Raw genomic sequence first — 25,045 nt, forward strand, 5'->3', positions numbered from 1 at the left:
TTGTGAGGTCAATTAAAACACTATTTATTTCACTTTATCTTACTATCAAAACAAATCAAACCTACCCAAAATATACTACATTTGTTCTTGAGTCTAATTATTAATTAGCTAATTTGTAAAATTAAAGTTTTGATATTGAATTGACATTTTCAGGACTTCATGTAAATGCTGTTCATAAAAATATGGCTATCTTCTTACCACAAAATATGTGAATACATGTATTACTTTTACGGTAACAAATATTTAAATCTCAACCTACAACACATAAAATAACGCAAATATGTGCAGTGCAATACAGTGATCAGACCAAGATTGTGTTTAGTAGCTACTACAGGAAGGATAAAACATGCAATAATGGAGCTTACATAATGCATACATTACTCAGGGGAGAACACTTTCGTTTTGGGAAATTCATTGCTATCCATTGTTAACATACTTATTTAGTGTTCAACATTAAATTCTTACACATTGGAAACACAAAAAGTTTGGACATTATTTCTTAAAAAATTACAATATCTAAATGGAGCATACATATATGATAAACTATATCTTGATATCAACCACATTGCATTACAAATGAGCCTTTAACAGACCCTTGATAAATGAAAGTTCAGTCCATATAGAATGTTCATTATATCTACGTAGTTTGTATTTTGTATACTTTGGTAAAAAAAATGTTTTTTTGTCTTGCCATTTTCATTATTAGTAGAAGATATATATGAAATAATTAGTAAATGGAAATATGTTTTTAATCATACTGTTTATGATTATAAAAGGAACCTTTTTATTATTTCATCACATTGATGCTGCAAGTGTTTTAATCTGTTTGATTGATTGTTGGTTGTCACTAGCAGCAAATATTTCATGCATATTTTATGACCAAACACCATTCTATAATCTGAGCAATTAATTGTTTTGACACATAAATACAATGCTTAAGGATGCTGTTAGTTTTTTGAAAATCATTCTCAAGTCAGAACAACTATTTGGTTTATATATATATATACATACAAACATACAATGCCTTAAGTGTCTTTTGTTATTTTTTTTACCATTTGACAAGTCTGAATTTTGTTTTCACATATAATTTTCTAGCACAACATAACAATGGTAAGCAATGACGACACATAAAGGGAGATAAATAGTACTTTACCTGTCTTTTTATTTCTTTGGATTTTTTCTAGAATCAGTAAAATTCTTATCACGGATCATAATATCAGAGATTTATACAAAAATAACTTTTAGCCCTGAACAATGTTTCCTATTATTATAAACAACTAAATCATTCAAAAGTTGCCATCTTGGTTGACTGGCACTTAAAATTCATCTCTTGGTTTCATATTTATCTTCCTCTGTTTTTTTAATTACAATACCACATGACATGAAATCTGATTTAGTAAACCATGTAAGTCTAGGCTGTCGTCAGATATATAAATAGTGCTCCAAGTTGAGTTGAGTGTTTTGCAAATATCAAGAAAAAGAAATTTAAAGTAAATATTCTGGTATATCTATAGCTATTCTGTCTGTTCTTTCTTAAACTTGTAAACTTATGTAGATGTAAACCATGATGACAGTCAAACAGACTCTGTTCTTTAATATAACTAATATTAATATTTGACTATGTATATATCAAAAGGGTTTTTATTTAAGTGAACCCCCAAGTTCAGGGATTGATCCAAACCTGATAAATATAGATGACAGTTGACTTATTAGCACTCATACCACATCTTCTTCTTGTATCTATGTATCATGGTATATGCCAGTTGTGTCAATAGGATGGAAGAACCTCTAACATACATATGAATAGGAGCACAATATGATTTACATACATATGAATAGGAGCACAATATCATCTTAAATCATAAGACTCGTGTTAGCTTGACATTTCTTCACTATGTTTTATTAAAATATGTTAGCTTGACATTTCTTCACTATGTTTTATTAAAATATGTAAGCGTGGCATTTCTTCACTATATTTTTATGAAAATATGCTAGTGTGACATTTCTTCACTATATTTTGATTACAATATGTTAGCGTGACATTTCTTCACTATATTTTTATTAAAATATGTTAGCGTGACATTCCTTCACTATATTTCTATTAAAATATGTTAGCGTGACATTTCTTCACTATATTTTTATCAAAATATGTTAGCTTGACATTTTTTCACTATGTTTTATTAAAATATGTAAGCGTGGCATTTCTTCACTATATTTTTATTAAAATATGTTAGCTTGACATTTCTTCACTATGTTTTATCAAAATATGTAAGCATGACAGTTCTTCACTATATTTTTATTAAAATATGTTAGCTTGACATTTCTTCACTATGTTTTATCAAAATATGTAAGCGTGACAGTTCTTCACTATATTTTTATTACAATATGTAAGCGTGGCATTTCTTCCCTATATTTTTATTAAAATATGCTAGTGTGACATTTCTTCACTATATTTTGATTACAATATGTTAGCGTGACATTTCTTCACTATATTTTTATCAAAATATGTTAGCGAGACATTTCTTCACTATATTTTTATTAAAATATGTTAGCGTGACATTCCTTCACTATATTTTTATTAAAATATGTTAGCGGGACATTTCTTCACTTTATTTTTATCAAAGACATTTCTTCACTATATTTTTATTAAAGACATTTCTTCACTGTATTCTTATTATCTCCAATATAAATTCCACAATGAATTGATCAACACTTTGAATGGCTCTCAATGATTGGCTTTCTATCCAGATACAGATAAAAAGCCATTGATAGTACTTTCCTATCATCAAAACATGCAAGATAGCAACTCACATTTTGAAAACCAGTCAACAATTGTTTCTACTTTTTTTTTTTGAATATCTGTTAAAAATCTGATTATTTAAAAAAACATCCACAATGATAATGTGGGAATAAAATAAAAACAAACCTTTACTGTAAGAACACTTGACGATGCCATCAAATAATCTTTGTTTTTAGGGTTAAAATGTAATTGTCCATCTATCTGGAAGTCAAGGTTTACAGTAACAAAAGTTTTTCCACTGTCCTCTGTTATATACAGTACAGTTCCTTTTGGACGAACAGATACTAAATAGACCTGTAAAATTAGAAATTATCTGTGTCAAGCAAATTATAAAGTATGATACAAAAACATTTTGCAAATAGAATTATAGATTACAAATGTATCGTTGATCATCTCAACTAGATTGATTTTCTCACTTGATCTGGAACGGCAAAAGTGAGAAAAGCAATTGAGTTGAGATGACCAACGATAAACTGTTAATTGCTATTTTACCTATGACGATGTTGCCATTTTCATGTAAATTTTATTGACAAAGCCATATGCCTTTTAGTTTCTAGCGATAATTTTACATATCACTCGACTCCACTAAGAAAGGAAATTATCAGTCAGCAAGATCAAATGAAAATTTCGTAAAATAAAAAGTGATTACTATCAATATCATTATGATGAGAAATATGGTGATATAAGTCATCTCCAACAGCAACATTTTTATCAAACACAAATATTCATAAACAGGTTATTATTTATTTATTAAATGTATCAATACAAATATTATATTTTAGCTATACAGTCAAACATGTTTTAAAAAGACCACTCAAAGGAGGAGGCAAAAGTAGTCTCGTAATACAGGTTCTTTTTAATACAGTTTCCCGATTTTAAATAGAAGGAAGCATTTATGTACATTATAACTTTTGAACTTTTAGTGCAAGAAAAACATTCTACATTGGTCTTGTATATATATCCAATATGACTAATTATGAAAACTGATCAAAATATTGTAAAATGTTTTCCTTGACTTTCAGTATTTTTGTATTTGTTCATAAATCACAAAACAAGGTTCTTATTATTATGTCCAATCTAATTCCTGTGAAAATACTCCAGGGTGTAGAGCCCCCACATGTTCATTAATATTTTATATAAATTGTCTCCTCATGCAATGTCTTACAAATATTTTTTTTCAATTAAAAATATAGTTTGATGATTGCTCGCTTGTTCCTATATTACTGTCACGAAAATTCTATTTTTCTAGACATGCTAATTATATTATGTTATCATCATCATCAATTTAGCAATTTTGTCACAATCACATTACATTGTACTGACAATAGCTCTGTTCAATCCAATCGAGTTGAACTTTAAAATAAATGTAATTATATTAGCTATAAGTGATATTTGGCTTGGTAAGAGGCTTCCTGATTATCTTTTTTTATGGTTATCAATTGTCTAAACTTGGTCAATTCAGTTCTAGTGGATTTGCTAAAGAATTGCCGATTGTTTGAATATCAACATTCCACAATCCTAGACTATGCAACCCTTGCAAAAAAATCAGCCAAGATTAAATGAAAGTAAAGTCCACATTGGTCATCAAAATGGTAGTACAATTCCACTTTTTAGAAAGTTGCTGATCCTTCAAAGTAAATTGTGGGCTTTTAAGACAGTGAAAATAGGTCAGTAACAGCAGGTGGTTGTTAAGGAACGTTTGGCAGTATTTCCATAGGTCCATATCATATTTTTTTACAATTTTCAGACCATAACCTAAAATAAATACCATAAGGACCTATGACCTACGTTTCCATAGCTATTTTTCCATCTGCTAAAATAAATTAAAAGTTTTTATAATATTGATACTTCACCTAGAAGTTGTGAAATTAGCTTTAACTTATATAATTACAATAGGTACAATTGTTATTACATTATTTATACATGCATTATTATTATAAGTATACATAATAAAATATTCTAATATGACGTGCTTCTTTAGCCTTGTAAACAACACTGTGATAAAATTCTCGATAAAACATACTTAGCGCAGACTCAGAGATATACATAATAATGGCTGTTACAATATACTTCCCACGTAAATCTACATGTATTGGAACCTATTTTCAGACCCTCTGCCGATTTTATTGTTTAAAAAAGGGCAATTGAAAAAAGACAAAATAACTTTTTTTCTTATTCTTATGCATAATAAAAAGAAGTAATGCACAAGAGCTCGGAGAAATCAACAAAATAAAAATTAATTAAAATTCCGCGAAAGTCTATTAATCTTTTTGGCGCATTTAAGTCATTTCAAAACATGACGTCATACAAATGAAACCGCTAAATTTGAAAGTTTTCTGTTGCGTGAACCATCGGAATTCGTATGATATTGTATTAAAACTGATTTTTGAGGTAGGTTTTGTTTTATTTTCTATTCAATTGCATTATTCGCATATTTACTCGTTTCAACAAGTCAACATGGCGGCTCCTTAGTTACAAAATGTCAACTTTGAATTTAACGGAAGCTTACGAGAAAAACATGTAAATTAAACTGGCATATGTTGGATTTGAGAATTTAAAAAATTAAAAAGTTTTTTTTCTAGCAGTTATTTACGAACTAACCTACGCAAGCTACATATTTATAAAGATATTTGAGCTTTATCTAGCAGGGAGTAAAAAAAGAACAGCCACATACACAGCATACCCACCCTCGCTTCAGTTTTTTAATGACCGTATTTGTCCTATTAGAATCGAAATAATTCATGGAAGCCATATATTGTTGGAAATTTACACATGGCCTGGGCCGTGATATTCGTTAATTTTATCCCTCGCTAACGCTCAGGATAAAATTCGAATATCACGGCCCAGGCCATGTGTAAATTTCCAACAATATATGGCTTCCATGAATTATTTCTTAATCATTTACACACTTTCAAAGATTAATACAATAATACCCAAAATTGACAACAACACTTCGAATGGTCTGCAATTTTATTTGCTATGGTCTACATGTTTCGCCTGCAAGGCAGGCTTCATCAGGACAATTTTTATACAGAAATTAATCCCTGTAGTACTCAAAGTGGTGCATTGAATTTGACGTCGTCATGGTGAGAGAAACAATCACGAATGAAAAGTGAAAGTAGCAATACAGAGTTATAAATAGATAAGATAAATATAGAAAATTAAAGTTTGTTTACAAAGTAATTTGAGTTCGTTTTACTATTATATGATACATGAAATTGTTCTGAAGGCTTGGTATCTAATTGGACGAACTTCCCATGGTTCCTACCACTTCACAAGGCTTCTCTTCCAACCTGGCCATTGTTGGAAGTTACTACTTCCTAGCGCGTTGGCAACAATATTGCCGCTATGGAAAATAAAATTGTCAAAAATTGCTCCCTTGTAAATTATTTGGTGACTCTATATAATTGTTGGATCGTCTGCAGTAGTTGGTCTGTTTAATGACATGGTTATGAATTCCTAGCAAGTTCCTTTAAGATCGGCGCCCGTGGTACATTTCTTCTGCTATCATTTATATCTGCTATCATTTATAGATGTTAAGGTGGTATCGGACATCTTGGTCATCTTGGTTCAGTTGTTATTTCGTCGCAAGTATGTAATATTCCTTGGTCCATGTAAATGCTGGTGGCCTGTAGATCGGCGCGTGTAGCAAGGCGGTTCCTTTCGGATGCAGGGGTTCACAAAAAAATAATAACAAATTAAACTCCATGTGGTGAACCAACGCCTGTGTGAATCATTTCGTTAGAGTCCCTGAAGTGGATACCTTGGTATGCAGGGTTGTCAAATTATGCAAATAAATGCAACATTAAAATAATACCCAAAATTGACAACAACACTTCGAATGGTCTGCAATTTTATTTGCTATGGTCTACATGTTTCGCCTGCAAGGCAGGCTTCACCAGGACAATTTTTATACAGAAATTAATCCCTGAAGTACTCAAAGTGGTGCATTGAATTTGACGTCGTCAAGGTGAGAGAAACAATGAAAAGTGAAAGTAGCAATACAGAGTTATAAATAGATAAGATAAATATAGAAAATTATAGTTTGTTTACAATGTAACTTGAGTTCGTTTTACTATTTTATGATACATGAAATTGTTCTAAAGGCTTGGTATCTAATTGGACAAACTTTCAAAGATTATATAAAAAAAACTTCAGCCAATACATTTTTCAAAAACATTTATTTTAGGCAAAACAAGAATGCGTCCAAAGTACATGGATGCCCCACTCGCACTATCATCTTATATGTTCAGAGGACTATGAAATTGGAGTCAAAACTCTAATTTGGCATGAAATTAGAAAGATCACATCATAGGGAACATCATCATGTGTACTAAGTATCAAGTTGATTGGACTCCAACTTCATCATGAACTACCTTGACCAAAATCTTGTACCTGCAGACCGACGAAAGGACAGACAGACGAAAGGACACATAGGCCAGAATACATAATGCCCATTAATGAGCCAAAATAAGTCCTATAAATGGGGCATAATAAATAGGTAATAAAAATCTAACTAGGAACACAATTTGAAAGGTTTGTTCATTTCAGGGACAATAAGTTAGATTAAACATATTTATTCAAGTGGATTGGAAACAATACACTGTAACTTATATAAATCCCTTTCCACTTTGCGGGTGCGAGTGCTGCCTTGTAGCGGCATTAGCCTGCTCTTTTTCGAAATTACAAGGGTGTCTTTTACAAATGTGCAAGAGATATGGCTCTCTCTTAACATGGGTCAGCAATTGACCCCCCCGCCCTATCTTTGTTTCTCATGGTATCAAGTGAGAGCCGAAAATTCAGTCCCTGAAATTTTCTCACCGAAGCAGGGATCTAACCAGGAACCTCTGTGTTAGTAGTCCGATGCTTACCACTACACCATGACAATATTTACCCTATTTGTATCATCTGTATGTCTAAATATCCCAGCATGCTTTCTGATGAACGTTGGCTCTTTAGTTAGTTTACTAGTAATGTTCTCAAATGTCAAACCGTAATTTTCTCTGTAAAAATGTACAGAAATTAAATTTGAAAACATATATATGCAAAGTAATTAAATTTGAAAACATATACGCAAAGTAATTACTTTTATCATATTTTCCACAATAAATCATTTTGCTAAGCGGACAAATAAACATTACATCACAACCATTAGAGCTGTAATAATAAGTATTTACTTGACAATATATAGTCTGACTCAAAGGTATCTTATAATTAAGACAATGTACTTGAAACCAGAATCATTATGGTAAGCTTTATTTATTTTATATAAATACATATCCCTGCACCTGAAAGAACAGGGGAAATATTGGGTTTTTCTTTAAAAAGAAATATGTAAGACAATAGTTTGAACAGAATTATCTCCCTTTGTTCATAATTGTTGATAAAATTGTTGATAAAATTGAGAATAGAAACAGGGAATTCGTCAAAGAGACAACAGCCTAACGAAAGAGTAGTAATTTAAAACAGACCTTTAACACACCAAGAAAATCCTGCAAAAATACCTCATGTATCATTTCCTGAAAGTTGTGTAAATATTTTGTCCAAATTAAACGAAGACTATTTTAATCAAAGTGTTGGGTAACCCTTAAGTTAGGCATTGCTGACCTACATTCTTTAAGAGTTTGAGGCACTAATGAATTAAGCTCGCTGAATGATTATGGCATAAATGATTAATAATCTACTAATTTTAGATAAACCAGTAACTTACGTTCTATATATATTAGAGGCACCTGTTGCTATACCAAAAGATTCTTGACTTGTCACCACTATCATGGTCTGAAAAGGACAAAATATACTGAGTCATGCCTTTTCACATTCAACAACATATTTACTGGACAGAAGATGAAACATGGAAGATCATATTAGCCATCAAAAGCATGTAATAATTATGTTAATAACAATAATAATTTTATTGTACTCTTTGCTTTCAGTGTAGTCGGTGTCAATGTTTTGATTTCATTTTCAGTCTATGCAGCTGATTTGTATACAAATCATGTCCTGTTTGGTGTAAATTTCTGAATGTTTTTTTAAGCTTCTAATTTTTTTTTTATATTCTAATTTCTAAACATTATAATCTGGTTATTTATGAACATAAACAAAATAAAATTATTCAATCCATTTTTTTTAAAATTATTTCTCTTACACCAAGTGGATGATGTAGATATTCATAATATTTTCTTTTAGCATGTAAATTTATATTAATTAAAACAAATCTATACAAACCCCATGGGTACCAGCCCAGGCCAAAGCCATTCCTGTATTACTATCATTCTGAAATACTCTCTGAAACAAAAAAACATCACTATACATATCTTTTGATAGAACATTCCAATAAATAGATCACAGAGTATAAAATATGCATATGTGCTTATAAAATACTACTACTTCATTTAGTTTTCTAATTGGCAATCATATCCCATCTCCTTATTTTTAAATTCATATTGGTAAAGCATCAATGGAACATTGAAACTATTAATCTGTTTTCTATGGGAGGGTATAACTGCAATATTTTTTTCCCATCTATTTATGCATTCTTTTCTATTTCAGTTTTCACTTCTATTGAACTATGAACATGTTTTTCTTAAACTTAATTTTTGAATTTTGTCTTCATGACATTTTAAAATCTTTGAATCTTAGTGAATTCTTTACGATGCTGCTTTATTTCACATGTGAGAATTCATTTACTATATTTTGGTCTCGTAGTGCCAACTGCTCAAATTTTATTATGTGTGCCACCTGAAAATTGTAAATTAAAACCAAACAAAAATTGGAAGCAAGTTCAATCAGTATCGTATACCTGAGAACAGTATATCTAACGTTAATATATATGTTCCTGGGTATACTTGGTATAATTATCAGTAATACTTCGTTTTCAGAAAAACAATAATTTCAAAACAAAAGTCCTGGAAAAAATCAGAATTTTAACATTCAGTTATCATGGTTATACATTTGTAAAGTATCAGCAAACATCAATAATCTTTAAATGGCAGAATATCCAGTAGATATCTGAGAACCAACTAGGATATATCAAACCTTTGATTCACGGTTTTCTTATGAATTTTAATACTAAACTACAGAATCTTTGTAAAGAAAAATGAAAAGATGTTGTATATTTTCTTTATTAGTCAATAAATTGATGCATATCAACTAAAAACTTTCTTATTCATTTAGAGAGTGCACTACACAGACACACACATCTGACCTTTGAATTTGTTTTAGTTTTTTTCTAATTGTTTTATAAGGAAACAAAATTCTGAGAACACTCTGCACATAAGTCAGTGACTTAATTTCTCATTGTCTGATAATAGACATGTATCATTTCATCACATTATACAGGGGTTTTTTTTCATTCATTTATATATAAACTTATCTACAGACTTGATTTTTTTACAATAACATGACATTGGAACTTTGGAAATACAGAATACTTGTATTGAATTTACACACTTGGCCCTTGCAAATATAATGTTCCATATATACATGTATTAAAATGTAGTACATGTATATCTTTTGAACCATGGAACTTAATTGCAATAATGATTAAATTAAAAATAACATTACGTGTGTTAAATGCAGTACATATACTTAATTATGTAATTTCTGTTTCTTTTTGAAAAAGAAATCAAATATTTGCCTTATGTTACACATAAGCATGTACTTATGTATCAGAGATGATGAACTTTGAACTTGAACTTTACAATAGATCAGTAGAAATCAGTTATGTACCGGTATAACTACCTTTAAAATGAAAACTTTTAAATTGATTTTTTAAAGTTTGGTATTATTAACCTTTGTGGAATTATACAATATTTACATTTACAAACAATAGGGAGGAATATAAGTATTATTTAAGTATATTTAGCTCACATATATCCTAATAACATTACCTATCTTGAGCTTTAAAAGGTTTTTTAAAAACAAATCAATGAAGTTAATAAATAAAATTCAGTCATGCAGTAAATATAAACAGGATTTTTCAACATTTGTTACCATCAAACTTTATATGAGAATGATTTAGATTATATCTAAGTGTTATCACATGACTGGAAAATCATGTGATTGACTATTAAAGTGAATAATTTAATTCAAGTTTTATCTATTTTTGAAAATCATGTGATTGACTATTTTAAAAAGTGAATAATTTAATTTAAATTTTATCTAATTTTTTTTTAGCTCACTTGGCCTTATCATGCTGATGGACCAGTGATATGTTGCAAATCAAATGGTATATTATTCAGAAAATGATCTTCTTAGATTTTTGTAACCAACAATAGAGTAAATCTTGTCCTGAATCAGTCCACAGGTTGTTTTGTGACCAACTTTTATTTTATGTGAAAAATCAAAACAACATTCTAGAAATTGGACTTGTAGAATGTTCTATCTCAACTTTATTGATACAAAAATAAGGAGACCTAATAGGACAGCTATTCACAAGAGCCCAAATGATATGGATGTATGCAATCACAGGTCACAGATGGGTGTTTACAGTGGCCAGTAACTTAAGACACATGCCTTTTAACATGATAGCTCACATACAAAGGTATTTTCAGTATCCAAGAAGACATATATCACCATTCTAAAACACAATACCCATAACATCATTTGCAAAAATTTATAACTCTTAGCCATCCAGTCTTTACTTTTCAATGCCTGATGTGTGGTAATGACGGAAAAGACAAGTTTCAAAGTCCTTGGTTTGATTACATGTAGGCCAAGAATCAAACAAAAAGACATCAGGTTTATACACTGAATTAAAACTTGTAAAATATGTTCATTATATATCATGACCCCATAGCGATTAAAATTAAAAAAAATATTATATGAGACTGCTTTTCTACTGGATACATGTAATACATTTGTAAAGTAACTTTGCTCTAAAACACCAAAAGTCAAAACAGGGAAAGACGGCTGCTCATGTCTATAATTAATAAAGAGATTTTAGAATGAAGCAATATCTACTACATTTCTTCAAATGTAATAATTCAAAAATTTGAAGGGATGAGCAACTACATTGAACATATTATGCCCGATATTGTAAAATTCCTCAAATCTGCCCTGTAGTACAAGAACACAGGGCCAAACCAATATAGTAGTATATGTACATTATAGGGCATGGCAAAGTCCTCTTTGTGGTTCTAACAAATAACAAAGACTGCACACAACCTTATAGAAAATTTATATTTTGTTGAACATTTAAATTTGTGGTTCACCTGTTCCCATGAAATCTACATGTATGAATAATTATATTGGTATCCAACAAATAATAATGAATCCACAGACACAGTATACTATTATTGATCTTTTTAATGTTTATATTGTTGGTTGGCATAATGAGATAGAGTTTGTCTTCATTGTTTGACCAGGGATGGTTCAATGACTGACAGACAGTTCCCAACTTCTGTATACCCTATAAGTGCACACATTCCTGCATTATTACATGTACATGAACATTACTATTTATTTTTGCAAGGCCTGAATATTGTAACCTTTGTCAATGCATGCAAGAGTACCTGAGAAGGCTCAATGAAGTCCTGTTTGTTCCTTTTCCAACCTTTACAAAATGTCAACATTCACACTTGCTGTCATTTGCACCGACAACTATATTGACATCAGTAAAGTCATGTCCTGAGATCAGCATGCAGCGATGCTATCAGCATTTTAATAATTACTTTGCCCACATTTACCATAGGGCACAAGACTTTAGTGGGACAATTGTATAAATAACATATGTATTAATTTTCAAGAGGACTGTGGCCCATTACCAGTACTCTGTACATGTCAAGCCAGGAAACGACAAACAGGACATTTTGTTTATGTTAACAAAATGAACAGACTTACTACATTTTTTTTTGTACTAGAGGAATGAAATGACTGGACTGAGGGGAATACATTGTTCCATTATTCAGCAATACACCTGACCACTATTTGTCTGCAGTTACTGGACATCACAAAAATTAAGGTTCCCAAAAAATTTTGATGTTACATAACAAGAAAAAATATCTGACGCCACAATGGAACAGCTATACCAGTCAGAGCTCAGACTTAAACAAGTCGATTTCTGTTTTTGACTTAAAGAAGTCGAAACATGTATTTATTATAAAAATGTGTTTTCAATTTTAGACTTATCTAAGTCAGAAAATGACAGACTTGTTTAGGTCTCTTTATGTTGATGAAAAAACTTAACTTGACTTGGTGGCCAAAGTACACCACCTATGACAGCAAAAACCTGTCTGAGTATTCACAAGGACTTGAGCTATCTATATTTAATTTTCTAATTGAACATCCTTACTAAACACAGATGTTTTACCTCATTAAGTGTGGATCCAGGTGGTTGCATTGTAAGGTTTATTAACATGATTCCCCCATTTTTTAGCCTCTCATTCATATTTTTCTTTAGAAGACAAAGCATTGGCTGTCAATGTTGTCATTATTTGATTTAGATGCATGACCTTTTTATAAATATGCATGGGTCTTGAAGTTAACCAATTTTGGTAACTTATCGACTTGTAGGAGTCGATATTTGCAACTTTTTGATTTTGGTCAATCATTTGTTACTTAACAATATTTGACTTATTAAAGTCGTATTTTGTCTTGCATTAAAGGGAGACAAATCCTAAAACTTACAAATTTAGACCTCTATGATTCAAAAGCAGATTCAGACTTATTTATGTCTGAGCTCTGACTGTATACACCTTAATGCTATTAAGTCCAATCCGGGAAAAACAGTCATTTATACAACTTCCTGCTTGGGTCAGGCCGTTGAAAACAGAGGTCATCAGTAGTGAGCTGAGGGAGGAAAAACTTTAGAAAGCGATCATTAAAAAACTTTAATAGAGTTAGCTGCAGAACCGTAGCTCTTAGGTCCTTATGTTATTCTATGACTAATAGTAGACCATATCTATGGTCTGCAAATATTCAAAAAAATAACATAAGGACCTAAGAGCTACAGTTCCCCAGCTATAATACAGTATGATCCACTTTTTCGAAATTAAAATTGAAATATATTTGTTTGAAGTATTTACCGTAGTTTAAACAGGTCTCATTAAAAAGTACCATGCATGGTGAATTGTTTAAACAGGGTCCCAAATAGCTTCAACTGGATGAAAAAGTTGTGTAATTTTAGAACTTATCCGGAATGGAATAAATAGCGATTAGGTGTATTGTTGTATGATGTTAAAAGTTCAAGCGGTGCAGATTCTTGGGTCAACAGATGCAGATTTCCAAATAGCAATAAGGTGTATTAATAATAATGCAAATATATACATTTTGTACATGTATATCCCCGAGGAACCAGTAATGACGCACCTAAACGTTGTGTTTGTCTCTGCATTTAATCTCCATTTAAAAGAAAAAGAAATACGGAATAGAATGAAAGGTTGATCACTTGTTAATGTATTTCAATCATTAAACAGTTGATTTTTGAAACAGTAAAAGCAATAAAAATCATGTTTGCTAACATTACAAACGGACTGTCAACTTATGATGGGTACCAGTAATGACGCACTATAAACAAACCAGTAAAAACCACTTGCAGTGTACCTGGTGTTCGAAAAATTGCTTCAATCCGGATAATTTAAAGTTAACACTATTCAACAAATTTAATTTTAATAACAAATGTTGACATTTACAGTCACTTTTATGATCATGTTGATAGCAACACAATTTTTTTCATTAATTTAATTGTAACCTATATTTTATTTCAAATTTTATATAAAATTGTTCAAAATTTATCAAAGTGACATATATATTCCATATACTTGAAAATAAGAAGTAATTGCATTCATAAAACAACATTGACATTAAAACATTTATCAATGTATACTTCGTACAATGAATGAAAAAAATCGATAAACAATAGAAAATTATATAAGCGACGATCATTTGTTCTACAGTGATTCCCGCTTAAATGTAAAACTATGTCACATGACAGTCATATGATTTGAAAAACACAAACTGGGGCAGCATGTGCTTACATACTTTTGCCGGCCAAAGTGGATTTAGGACTGATAATCATTCTGGGAAGGGTCGACTGTTTTTTACCTCAATAAAATGGCGGAAATTGCATTATCTTTACTAATTCAAGCAATAATAACATTTCTGGACAGAGTTTGAGGCATCTATGTTGTAGTCATATGACCTTCACCATCATGTTATGAATAGTAATTATCGATGACGTCACAGCTTTTGTTTAGAAATATAAAACCCAAAACTAAATTGGTGCGTCATTTCTGGTCCGCGTCAAAACAGGTACCAAGACGATACTATACAGATCTGTTGATAGAACTCACTGCCACTGGTCTGGGCCTCTTTTTACTGTTTAAACTTAAGTATATATTGGTTCTCTCCTCAAACTTTGCTGGGTGTGTTTTTTTTTTATATCTAATTAATACTTTGTTTGCATTGTATACCTTTTCAAGTATTTGTGTCTTCTTCTTAAGAACATCAGTAAGAAATGTTGTTTCTTGTGATTGGCAAGTTGAGTCAGCATCACGCCGAAATCGTGTTTGTGTATGACTTCCATGACTTTTCAAGGGTATGCTATTTTGTGATATTTCGAAATGATGTACAAACTCCCTGCTGCAATGACACTTCTGACAGACTGTCAAAGCCAAAACAAACCAAAGATGTAACTTCATTCTCTTCCGTGGTAATATTCAACGACGTTTCCGTTTCACGTGAAAGATAAATATAAGCGACACCTATAATAATATTGCAATTATCGACCCTTTTTCTCCTTTATGTTTGTGTGCCTCCGATGTACAAAGGGACACCTCTTCCTAAGTTTTACAATCACAATTATTTTCTCAAATATTAATCTTCATTTGAAATGCTATTTTGTCTATTTTCTTTCGCTAAACAACTTATTATAAAGAAATATTGCTTACTCCTAGTATGAAGACGAGAGACATATTATAGATCATTTATATACATACTGAGAGTCATAAAAAAGATAATCACTCGGAGACAAGTGCGCTGTCTGTCTGTCTGTCTGTCTGTCTGTCTGTCTGTCTGTCTGTCTGTCTGTCTGTCTGTCTGTCTGTCTGTCTGTCTGTCTGTCTGTCTGTCTGTCTGTCTGTCTGTCTGTCTGTCTGTCTGTCTGTCTGTCTGTCTGTCTGTCTGTCTGTCTGTCTGTCTGTCTGTCTGTCTGTCTGTCTGTCTGTCTGTCTGTCTGTCTGTCTGTCTGTCTGTCTGTCTGTCTGTCTGTTGGTTGGTCTCTCGGTCGGTCGGTCTGTCTGTCTGTCTGTTGGTTGGTTGGTCTCTCGGTCGGTCGGTCGGTCGACCAACATTCCGAATAATCGGTCCTGACATGCTCAAATTAAGTCAGTTGTAACCCATACAATTATAATGCAGGAATATGCAATAGATCTGTTACACTTCTTAAAAATGAAAAAAAAAAAAGTTTTGTTTTATAAATTTTGCTTTGTATCCATTATGATGGCGGTTGCATATGAACAGTACATTTTTATATAGCAAGAACAAAGTGCCTTGTTTTCATTTTTATGAATGCATTTTATACCGATGCCAGCTGTCTATTTCAAAATTCTGTAATATTATTTTTTTTTTGTTATACCTTAATTTTACTCCGGGGCTATATGACCAAAGGGATAAACAAATAGTGACAAAAACTTCAACTTGATCATCAATCCATAAAATGATGAGCTTGCGGTCAGGTGCACTGTCTGACGGGCATGTAGGCCTTGCTTGTTGTCATATTACTCATTGCGAGTGAGTATTTCACATTTCAAAAATTATCCACAAAAATATATTACAGCAATCATGAGCACTGAACCATGAGAATGAGGTCAAGGATGGATATATGTCAAACGGAAACTTTGTAACATGAGTTATCTGCATACAAGAAATGAAGCATACAGGTCTTGTAGCGTCTGAAATATAACTCGTGTTTCTGTGACTTTTGTATTATCCTTATTTCATTCTGCTAACAAGTGAATGAATCATAATGTATATCCTAGCAACAAAGGCATTTTTTTTTTTATTAAATTGCTTCGGTGAAAAAGCTGTCAATGAGTTAGTGGGTTCACGCATAATCTGAACCTATTCATCACACAAATGTGTATAAGCAAGCCTGATTTCTAAACTTAAAGCTGTAACACCAGAAACAATTTCACGATAACAGCCCAAAACTGCAAAAAATAATGATTTCAAAGGCAATCCCTCCAACTCCAATTTCGCTAACCAAGGGTTGCGATCCATTTCCCTTGTTCCCTCCTGGCAAATTAATCGTAACCCTTGGCTAGAAAAGATGCTCCAACACATATTATATTGTATATAGGATTTTTTTGTAGACAAGTGCCTGTGGATAACGTGACAATGTTTTTTTTAAAATCCAGCAGTCAAAACTTTGTAAACTTACATCACAGATATATAACACAATTCATGGGCCTAGACTCGGAAAAAAATATATAAAATAAAATAATAAAGAACTGAGAGACCCCCATCCAGGTTTGAGTTCAATATCTATGTAACAACTAGTCTATAGCTACACGTTCAATAGTCAAAATCTACGTAGCACTACGTAGATGCTACGATACTGAACGCAGCCCAGACCTTCGTAGTAAATGTCATCTAGCTAGGTTCAAAATTCATAGGGTCAATACTTCAAGGGTAATAACTCCAAATGAAACTGTTTGATTTTTTTCTCCAATTTTATGGTGACTATTTTTACTCAGCGAGTATTTCTCGACATTTGACGACATTCAAAATACTCTACTGTATTCTACTACACAGGACTTAAAATGCGTTCTTAATATGTAAATATAGCATACAGCATATGTTGAGATAAACATTTATAAAATATATGTATGAGATTACAGAGAAAACAATTTGATTCATGTTGTAAACAAATGATTAAACGATTGATTTTCGGTTTAACTGCAAGAAATTTTATATTGCATCAGTACATAACTCGGTTGAACATTGTTGAATCGCCATAATAAACGCACTTATTAATTTGTATGTTTGCTTGATTTTTTAATTAGTTGTGTTGTATATTTGTGATGTATATGTTTAATTGTTTACACAGTTTTGACTGCTGGATTTCTCACATTGTCACATTAAACATGTTCTGCCTTTTTTGTGTTGCTTACCCAATTTTATCATTTATAATGGAACTATATAGAAATAGCTGTCATACAAATAGAAGGATTAGCTAACTATAAAACCATGTTTGAACCAACATTTTTGTCGGACTTGAATGCATGTACCAAGTAAGGAATATGGCAGTTGTTTTTCACTTGGTTAATAGAGTTTGATAATGTTAGTTTTTGTGGACGTGCTATTTTTGAATTTGCCTTGGAATTCGGTATTTTAATTGCACTTGTCTGGTATAATCGACGACGGTATGTTTCCTCGTGACCATGGGCAAAATAAAATAATCCCAAATTGCAAACTTAATTATACGAAAGAAGACCATACTCATTATTTAATAAATAGACATTATACGGGACAAAAAGCTTAATTTTGGTTGCTTTGTTGTCATTTTGTTTAGAACAAACAGCTATCTGGCTCAATTAATAGAAATTATTTATTGTTTGAATGTTCATAGAGACGACATCAAATCATAACGAGGAAAGATGGACTGACAGGGGTTACAACTTTCTTTAGAAAGGGGGATAACTGTAATAGAACGATACACAGATATTTGGGATTTCTTCGTATAGATATCGTAAAATATCTGCCGCTCGACACAAAATGTATATACGGCCCTGGCTAATAAGGATCATTTCACAATAGGTGGTGGTTTACAAGGATAAGCTGACACTGGATGGTTTAGAAGAATCAGTTGGTACTACGGGTCAAGGACGTATAACTAACATACGTCTAATATACGTCCTTGTACGGGTGTATAATGATCAGCTGACAATATGGTTTTCGTGTCTGAGGATCAGTTAACAATTCTTGGTTCATTTGAAATTGTCCACATTACGAGTTTCAGGTGTCAGTCCGTTTTCTCAAGTGCTTTTAGTCAATTTCAACATTGTGTTAACATCGGGAAGTGGAGTGGTTAGCACAAGCCATTAACTGACCAGGTCCCCAGGTCAACAATTTCATCAGTGGCAGTCTTTAGTTGTAGTTTATTTCTGTTGTCATTAGAAATTGAAATGGACTCTTTTAAAGTTAATTAGGGACTCAGTGTTTGACAAGTTGAGCAGACACTTATATATTGTCTAAGAAACTTTGTTGATTTCCAGTTAATGAGTTTTTTTATACTTAATGTATCGCTTTAATGTCATTTGCATCTCGAGATCGTCCACATTTTCTTTTTTTGGATTGATTCGTGTCTGCCTGTTTGTATTCTAGCATATACAAGAAGAAAACATGTAGTAAATATAATGCTGAACTGCAATATCTTTACTTCGAACTTCAATGTGATTAACAAAGTAATTGCCTGTACTTTTAGAAGCCCAAATCTTATCAAATTGATAATAGAGTCCTATAAATGTATACAAATTAAAGTTGGTAAGTACATGTCAAGATGTTAACTTGTAAGAAATGTAAATTTCTTGCTGTAAACTATGTCTTCCGTTTATTGTCTTTGAACATCCTGTTTATGAAATGTTTTATATGTATTCTTGTAGTTTCACACATATTTGATATGTTATTAGCATTTTTATTTCTTAATCGCATTTTTAACTTCTGTGTAATAATAAATACAGAGAACGTGTATTCAGTTAATAAACCTATTAGTTAATAAACCTATTTGTACAATCTTTCATTAATTATTGACTTTTGGAAAGAAGCAAAAAACTCGAATACACAAACAAACCCTCTGGAACTTAAATGGACATTCGCTGGTATAAATTCCTGTTCATCGATTTGACCCAAATTCTTACAACTAACTGCTTATAGCCAAATAGAATTTCTATATTCTGCTTTAATAATTGTTTGAAACAAAAACAAAATCGGAATTCGCTAGAGATACATGTATTTAGAGTGGGATTGGAATCTAACAAAACATATTTAACAGCGCCTGGTCCAAGTCAAGAACCTCTAGCCTTTGCCAGTGTGTTCGAAAATGAATAATTAGTTAATGGGATGCTTTTTTAGGCATCATATGGACTTCAAAACATGTTTCCCGTAAGAACATGGGTATAGAAATAGGTTAAGTTGCTGAATCCCTCATGTATGTCCCATCTTTTACAGATCCCTGTGTACTTTTGTAACATCAATCTTAGAAGTTCCCCTTTGACTTGTTCTTGTACTCTGATTTACACCTCGCTCTTTGTGTTGTCATCCAGGTTACTTTCATATATATATACATCTACGTTACATAGTTGTATTGTCCCTACACACCGTCTTGACCATTGTCCTCCAACTTATCTTGTATACCGTGTTGACCGCTTCCCACCAACTAATCCTGTCTCTGTAATTTACCTGTATACCTTCTGGTTTTAGCCTTGCTTCATTTATATATAGCACACCTTAGTCCTGTTCCTGTATTTTTAGTCTACCATCGATCCTCTGTTTTTAATCTACGTATAAGTAGCTACAATTGATTCCATCTGTCATAAATTTGTCCGATCTATGTGGTCTCTAAAACTCTAGAAATGACAAATGTAAAACTATTTAAACAAGAAAACTTGCCGCCTAATCTTAATATGTACAAAATAATGAATGAAAAACAAATATACTACACAACAACATACAACAACCACTGAATTACACTTTTGACTTCAGACAGGCACATACAGAATGTTACAGGGTTAAAAATTAATCAGAAAGTATGAGTAAGGCAAAAGGTTTGACATGAATAAGGCAGCAAATAAAAGTTTAAAATGAAAAAAAGGTATAGGTCAACATGTAGTCTAAAATGGAAAATAGTATTCATCTCTAAATCACTCCAAAGACTTAACAAGCTATAAATGATTAGACCATAGGAAGTATTTTAAAAAGGTCAGGCCCATCTGTCCACCCTTGGTTCCATGGATATTTTTTGTCCCATCTTTCTCAGGAACTACATTACAATGATTTCTGAAATTAGGATTCAAGGTTTTATGAGTCGGCTATACCCTGTGATGCGTTTTCAGATTCATCAATCAACAACTTCCTGTTTACCAAACAATAACATCTTTTTATACTATTGATATAATGCAGTCACAGCAGAGGTATCATCAAACTGAGTGAGCAGTAGCTCATAGTTTTACTTGTTTATTTTTTGCCATCAATATCAAAATTATAAGTGAACAAAAACCAAAGAAATAGCAAAACGGATGCCCCACTTGCACTATCGTGGTAATAAGTTTCAAGTTGATTGAACTTATTAAACTTCGTCAAACACTACCTTGACCAAAAACTTAAACCTAAAGTGGGACAGACTGGCGGATGAACGAACTAACGGACGCACAGTCCGGAAATCATAAAAACAGCTCTTTCTGAAGAAAATTCTTCTAAAAAGGAAAACGATCAGAATAAGATCTTCAAATATGTCAACATGACTGAAATTGCAGTTAACTCATAAATACAAATATTTGGTGTGCAAGTTTTACTGGTCCTGTAGAAAACTTATTTCAAATAAAATAGAACATCCTAAATTTTACATTGATGTTGTTAATCAAGCCTGGAAATTTAAATACAATTTGAATAAAAAAATCTAAAAGGTTTACCTATTCAACACAGGAGTTAAATCTTTGGATAATGATTTTGTTGGTATAAGTATTGATTTTTTTATTAGTAAATTAAAACCATATAAAATATAACACATATGTTCTTTCAGGGTACTACAATCTGTAGATACCTATATTTTGGCTGTGCAACAAGGTCATATTTTTCTATGACTGGTAATGGTGTCTTTATATTTAATTCTTTGGATGTTGAATGTGTACCGATTGATATTTTAGTCTTAGATACATAATTTTTTTATTAATTGTTTTGTCACTTAAACTGTGAGTACTCTCTGAGCTGTACTTTTTATCTCACAAGGCCATAAGGGCCAAGCGAGCTCTTCTTGGTCACTTGGCATCTGTCTAATAGTTGAAAGTCTTTAAAAAGAAATAAGGTTTAAAACAGGCAACATTATCAATTGCAATGACCTATGAAAATAACAGAAATTTTAGATAAACCACCTTACAATAATCTGATACTCACATTAGTTAATTGGAACCGTGTCATGAAAAGTCAATGCAGACCAAACTAGAGGCTCTAAAGAGCCTGTGTCGCTCACCTTGGTCTTACTCTATGTGAATATTAAACAATGCACACAAATGGATTCATGACAAAATTGTGTTTTGGTGATGGTGATGTGTTCGTAGATCTTACTTTACTAAACATTGTTGCTGCTTACAATTATCTCTATCTATAACAGTACTTTCTGTGGAAAATGTTATTGAAAATCTTCAAATTTTAAGAAAATTGTTAAAAATTGACTATGAAGGGCAATAACTCCTTAGGGGGTCAATTGATTATTTTGGTCACACTGACTTATTTTTAGTTCTTACTTTGCTGTACATTATTTCTGTTTACAGTTTATCTCTATCTATAATAATATTCAAGATAATAACAAAAAAACAGCAAAATTTCCTCAAAATTACCAATTCAGGGGCAGCAACCTAACAACCGATTATCCGATTCATCTGAAAATTCCAGGGCAGATAGATCGTGACCTGATCAACAATTTTACTTCCTGTCAGATTTGCTCTTAATGCTTTGGTTTTTGAGTTATAAGCCAAAAACTGCATTTTACCCCATGTTCTATTTTTAGCCATGGCGGCCATCTTGGTTTGTTGGTCGAGTTACTTGACACATTTTTTTAACTAGATACCCCATTGATGATTATGGCTAAGTTTGGTTAAATTTGGCCCAGTAGTTTCAGAGGAGAAGATTTTTCTAAAAGATTACTAAGATTTACGAAAAATGGTTAAAAATTGACTATAAAGGGCAATAACTCCTAAAGTGGTCAACTGACCATTTTGGTCATGTTGACTTATTTGTACATCTTATTTTGCTGAACATTATTGCTGTTTAAAGTGTATCTCTATCTATAATAATATTCAAGATAATAACCAAAAACAGCAAAATTTCCTTAAAATTACAATTTCAGGGGCAGCAACCCAACAACGGAATGTCCGATTCATCTGAAAATTTCAGGGCAGATAGATCTTGACCTGATGAACAATATTACCCCTGTCAGATTTGCTCTAAATGCTTTGGTTTTTGAGTTATAAGCCAAAAACTGCATTTTACCCCTATGTTCTATTTTTAGCCATGGCGGCCATCTTGGTTGGTTGGCCGGGTCACCGGACACATTTTTTAAACTAAATACCCCAATGATGATTATGGCCAAGTTTGGTTAAATTTGGCCCAGTAGTTTCAGAGGAGAAGATTTTTGTAAAAGTTAACGACGCCGGACGACGACAGATGATGAGAAAAGCTCACTTGGCACTTCGGGCTAGGTGAGCTAAAAACATGAAAATAAGGTCAAAGTCAGATGTACCACATCAGACAAACACGTTAACTTCAATCATTCTGTATACCAAATACAGTTAACCTATTTTTGAATATCTTTAATAACTTTTTTTTACTTCTAAGAGAGTGCACACACTGAAATGTCTCGCCTTCTTTACCAATCATTAATAGTATGTTGATAGTCCTAAATATAAAGCTTTATTACAACTGTCATATAAACTTAACATTAACCAAGAAAATTAAACATTGACCAATGAACCATGAAAATGAGATCAAGGTCAAATGAACCATGCCAGGCAGACATGTACAACTAACAATTCTTCCATACAACAAATATAGTTGACCTATTGCTTATAGTTTAAGAAAAACACACCAAAACACAAAAAAACTAAACACTGAGCAATGAACCGTGAAAATTAGGTCAAGGTCAAATAAAACCTATGTGACTGACCAAATATAGTTGACCTATTGCATATAGTGTTAGAAAAAAAGACCAAAACACAAAAACTTAACTTTGACCACTGAACCATGAAACTGAGGTCAAGGTCAGATGACACCTACACGCTAGACATGTACACCTTACAATTATTCCATACAACAAATATAGTAGACCTATTGCATACAATATAAGTAAAACAGACCAAAACCAAAAACTTAACTATAACCACTGAACCATGAAAATGAGGTCAAGTTCAGATGACACCTGCCAGTTGGACATGTACACCTTATAGTCCTTCCATATATCGAATATACAAGACCTATTGCTTATAATATCTAAGATATGGACTTGACCACCAATCCTTAACCTTGTTCAGTGATCCATGAAATGAGGTCGAGGTCAAGTGAAAACTGTCAACGGGCATGAGGACCTTGCAAGGTACGCACATACAAAATATAGTTATCCTATTACTAATAAGAGAGAATTTAACATTACAAAAAATCTTAACTTTTTTTTCAAGTAGTCACTGAACCATGAAAATGAGGTCAAGGACATTGGACATGTGACTGACGGAAACTTCGTAACATGAGGCATCTATATATACAAAAGTATGAAGCATCCAGGTCTTCAACCTTCTAAAATATAAAGCTTTTAAGAAGTTAGCTAACACCACTGCCGCCACCAGATCACTATCCCTATGTCGAGCTTTCTGTGACAAAAGTCGCAGGCTCAACAAAAAAACAACTATGGACTAAAATATCCATGAAAATAAGGTAAAGGTCAGATGAACCTTGTTAGATAGACGTGTGAACCTTACAATTATTCTATTCATTGAATAAACATAATGAATTACTTAGTTTCAGAGAAACAAATACCTAATCCCAAAACTGAACATTAATCACTGAACCATGACTTTGTAAGGCTAGGCGATCTATCATGATGGTAATGATGGACAGCTGTTAAAAGTCCTGTGGCAATTAAATGCATATTCAGGATAGGTACATGAATATTAACCCTGCTTTGTGCAATCCACAAGAAGAGCATCAGCAAATGCCAATTTTTGAGTCGTTAAGGTTTTAACATGTACAAGTTCCAACTTGAGGCGAACACACTGATGTTATTGTATAAAAGACTCCTTAGTTGTAAATGTCTGTGTCATTTGGTCTCTTGTGAAGAGTTGTCTCATTAGGAATCGCACCACTTCTTTTTTATATGTATACCTAGCAATGAATCCATATACATTTGTACCAAATATAGTTGTCCATATTATACATAAAAATGGGGTAACTAGTCAAATAAAAAGACCATTTGGCATCTTCATACAAATATGGAGCTATCCAGCACCTTTCAAGTTTGGACAATAAAGTTTTAAAAAAGACAAC

At 32.1% G+C, this 25,045-nt stretch overlaps 1 protein-coding gene across 3 annotated transcripts in view; it reads right to left on the minus strand.

Moving 5' to 3' along the window:
* Positions 1-15,503, minus strand: part of LOC143045486 (sortilin-like) — a 52,169-nt gene extending 36,666 nt beyond the window's left edge. For 2 of the 3 annotated variants that reach the window (XM_076218043.1, XM_076218024.1), the window contains exons 1-6: positions 15,211-15,503; positions 9,026-9,085; positions 8,511-8,578; positions 7,695-7,803; positions 2,927-3,094; positions 1,154-1,180 (exon numbers count right to left, since the gene is read on the minus strand). In XM_076218043.1, the coding sequence (XP_076074158.1) occupies positions 1,154-1,180; positions 2,927-3,094; positions 7,695-7,803; positions 8,511-8,578; positions 9,026-9,085; positions 15,211-15,438 (660 nt within the window). In that variant the 5' untranslated portion in view covers positions 15,439-15,503. The remainder of the gene's footprint in view (positions 1-1,153; positions 1,181-2,926; positions 3,095-7,694; positions 7,804-8,510; positions 8,579-9,025; positions 9,086-15,210) is intronic. The other variant, XM_076218034.1, reaches the window with a different exon arrangement.
* Positions 15,504-25,045: the final 9,542 nt, after the last annotated feature.

Source organism: Mytilus galloprovincialis, chromosome 1 (genome assembly GCF_965363235.1).
Source record: "Mytilus galloprovincialis chromosome 1, xbMytGall1.hap1.1, whole genome shotgun sequence".
Classification (NCBI taxonomy): Eukaryota; Metazoa; Mollusca; class Bivalvia; order Mytilida; family Mytilidae; genus Mytilus; species Mytilus galloprovincialis.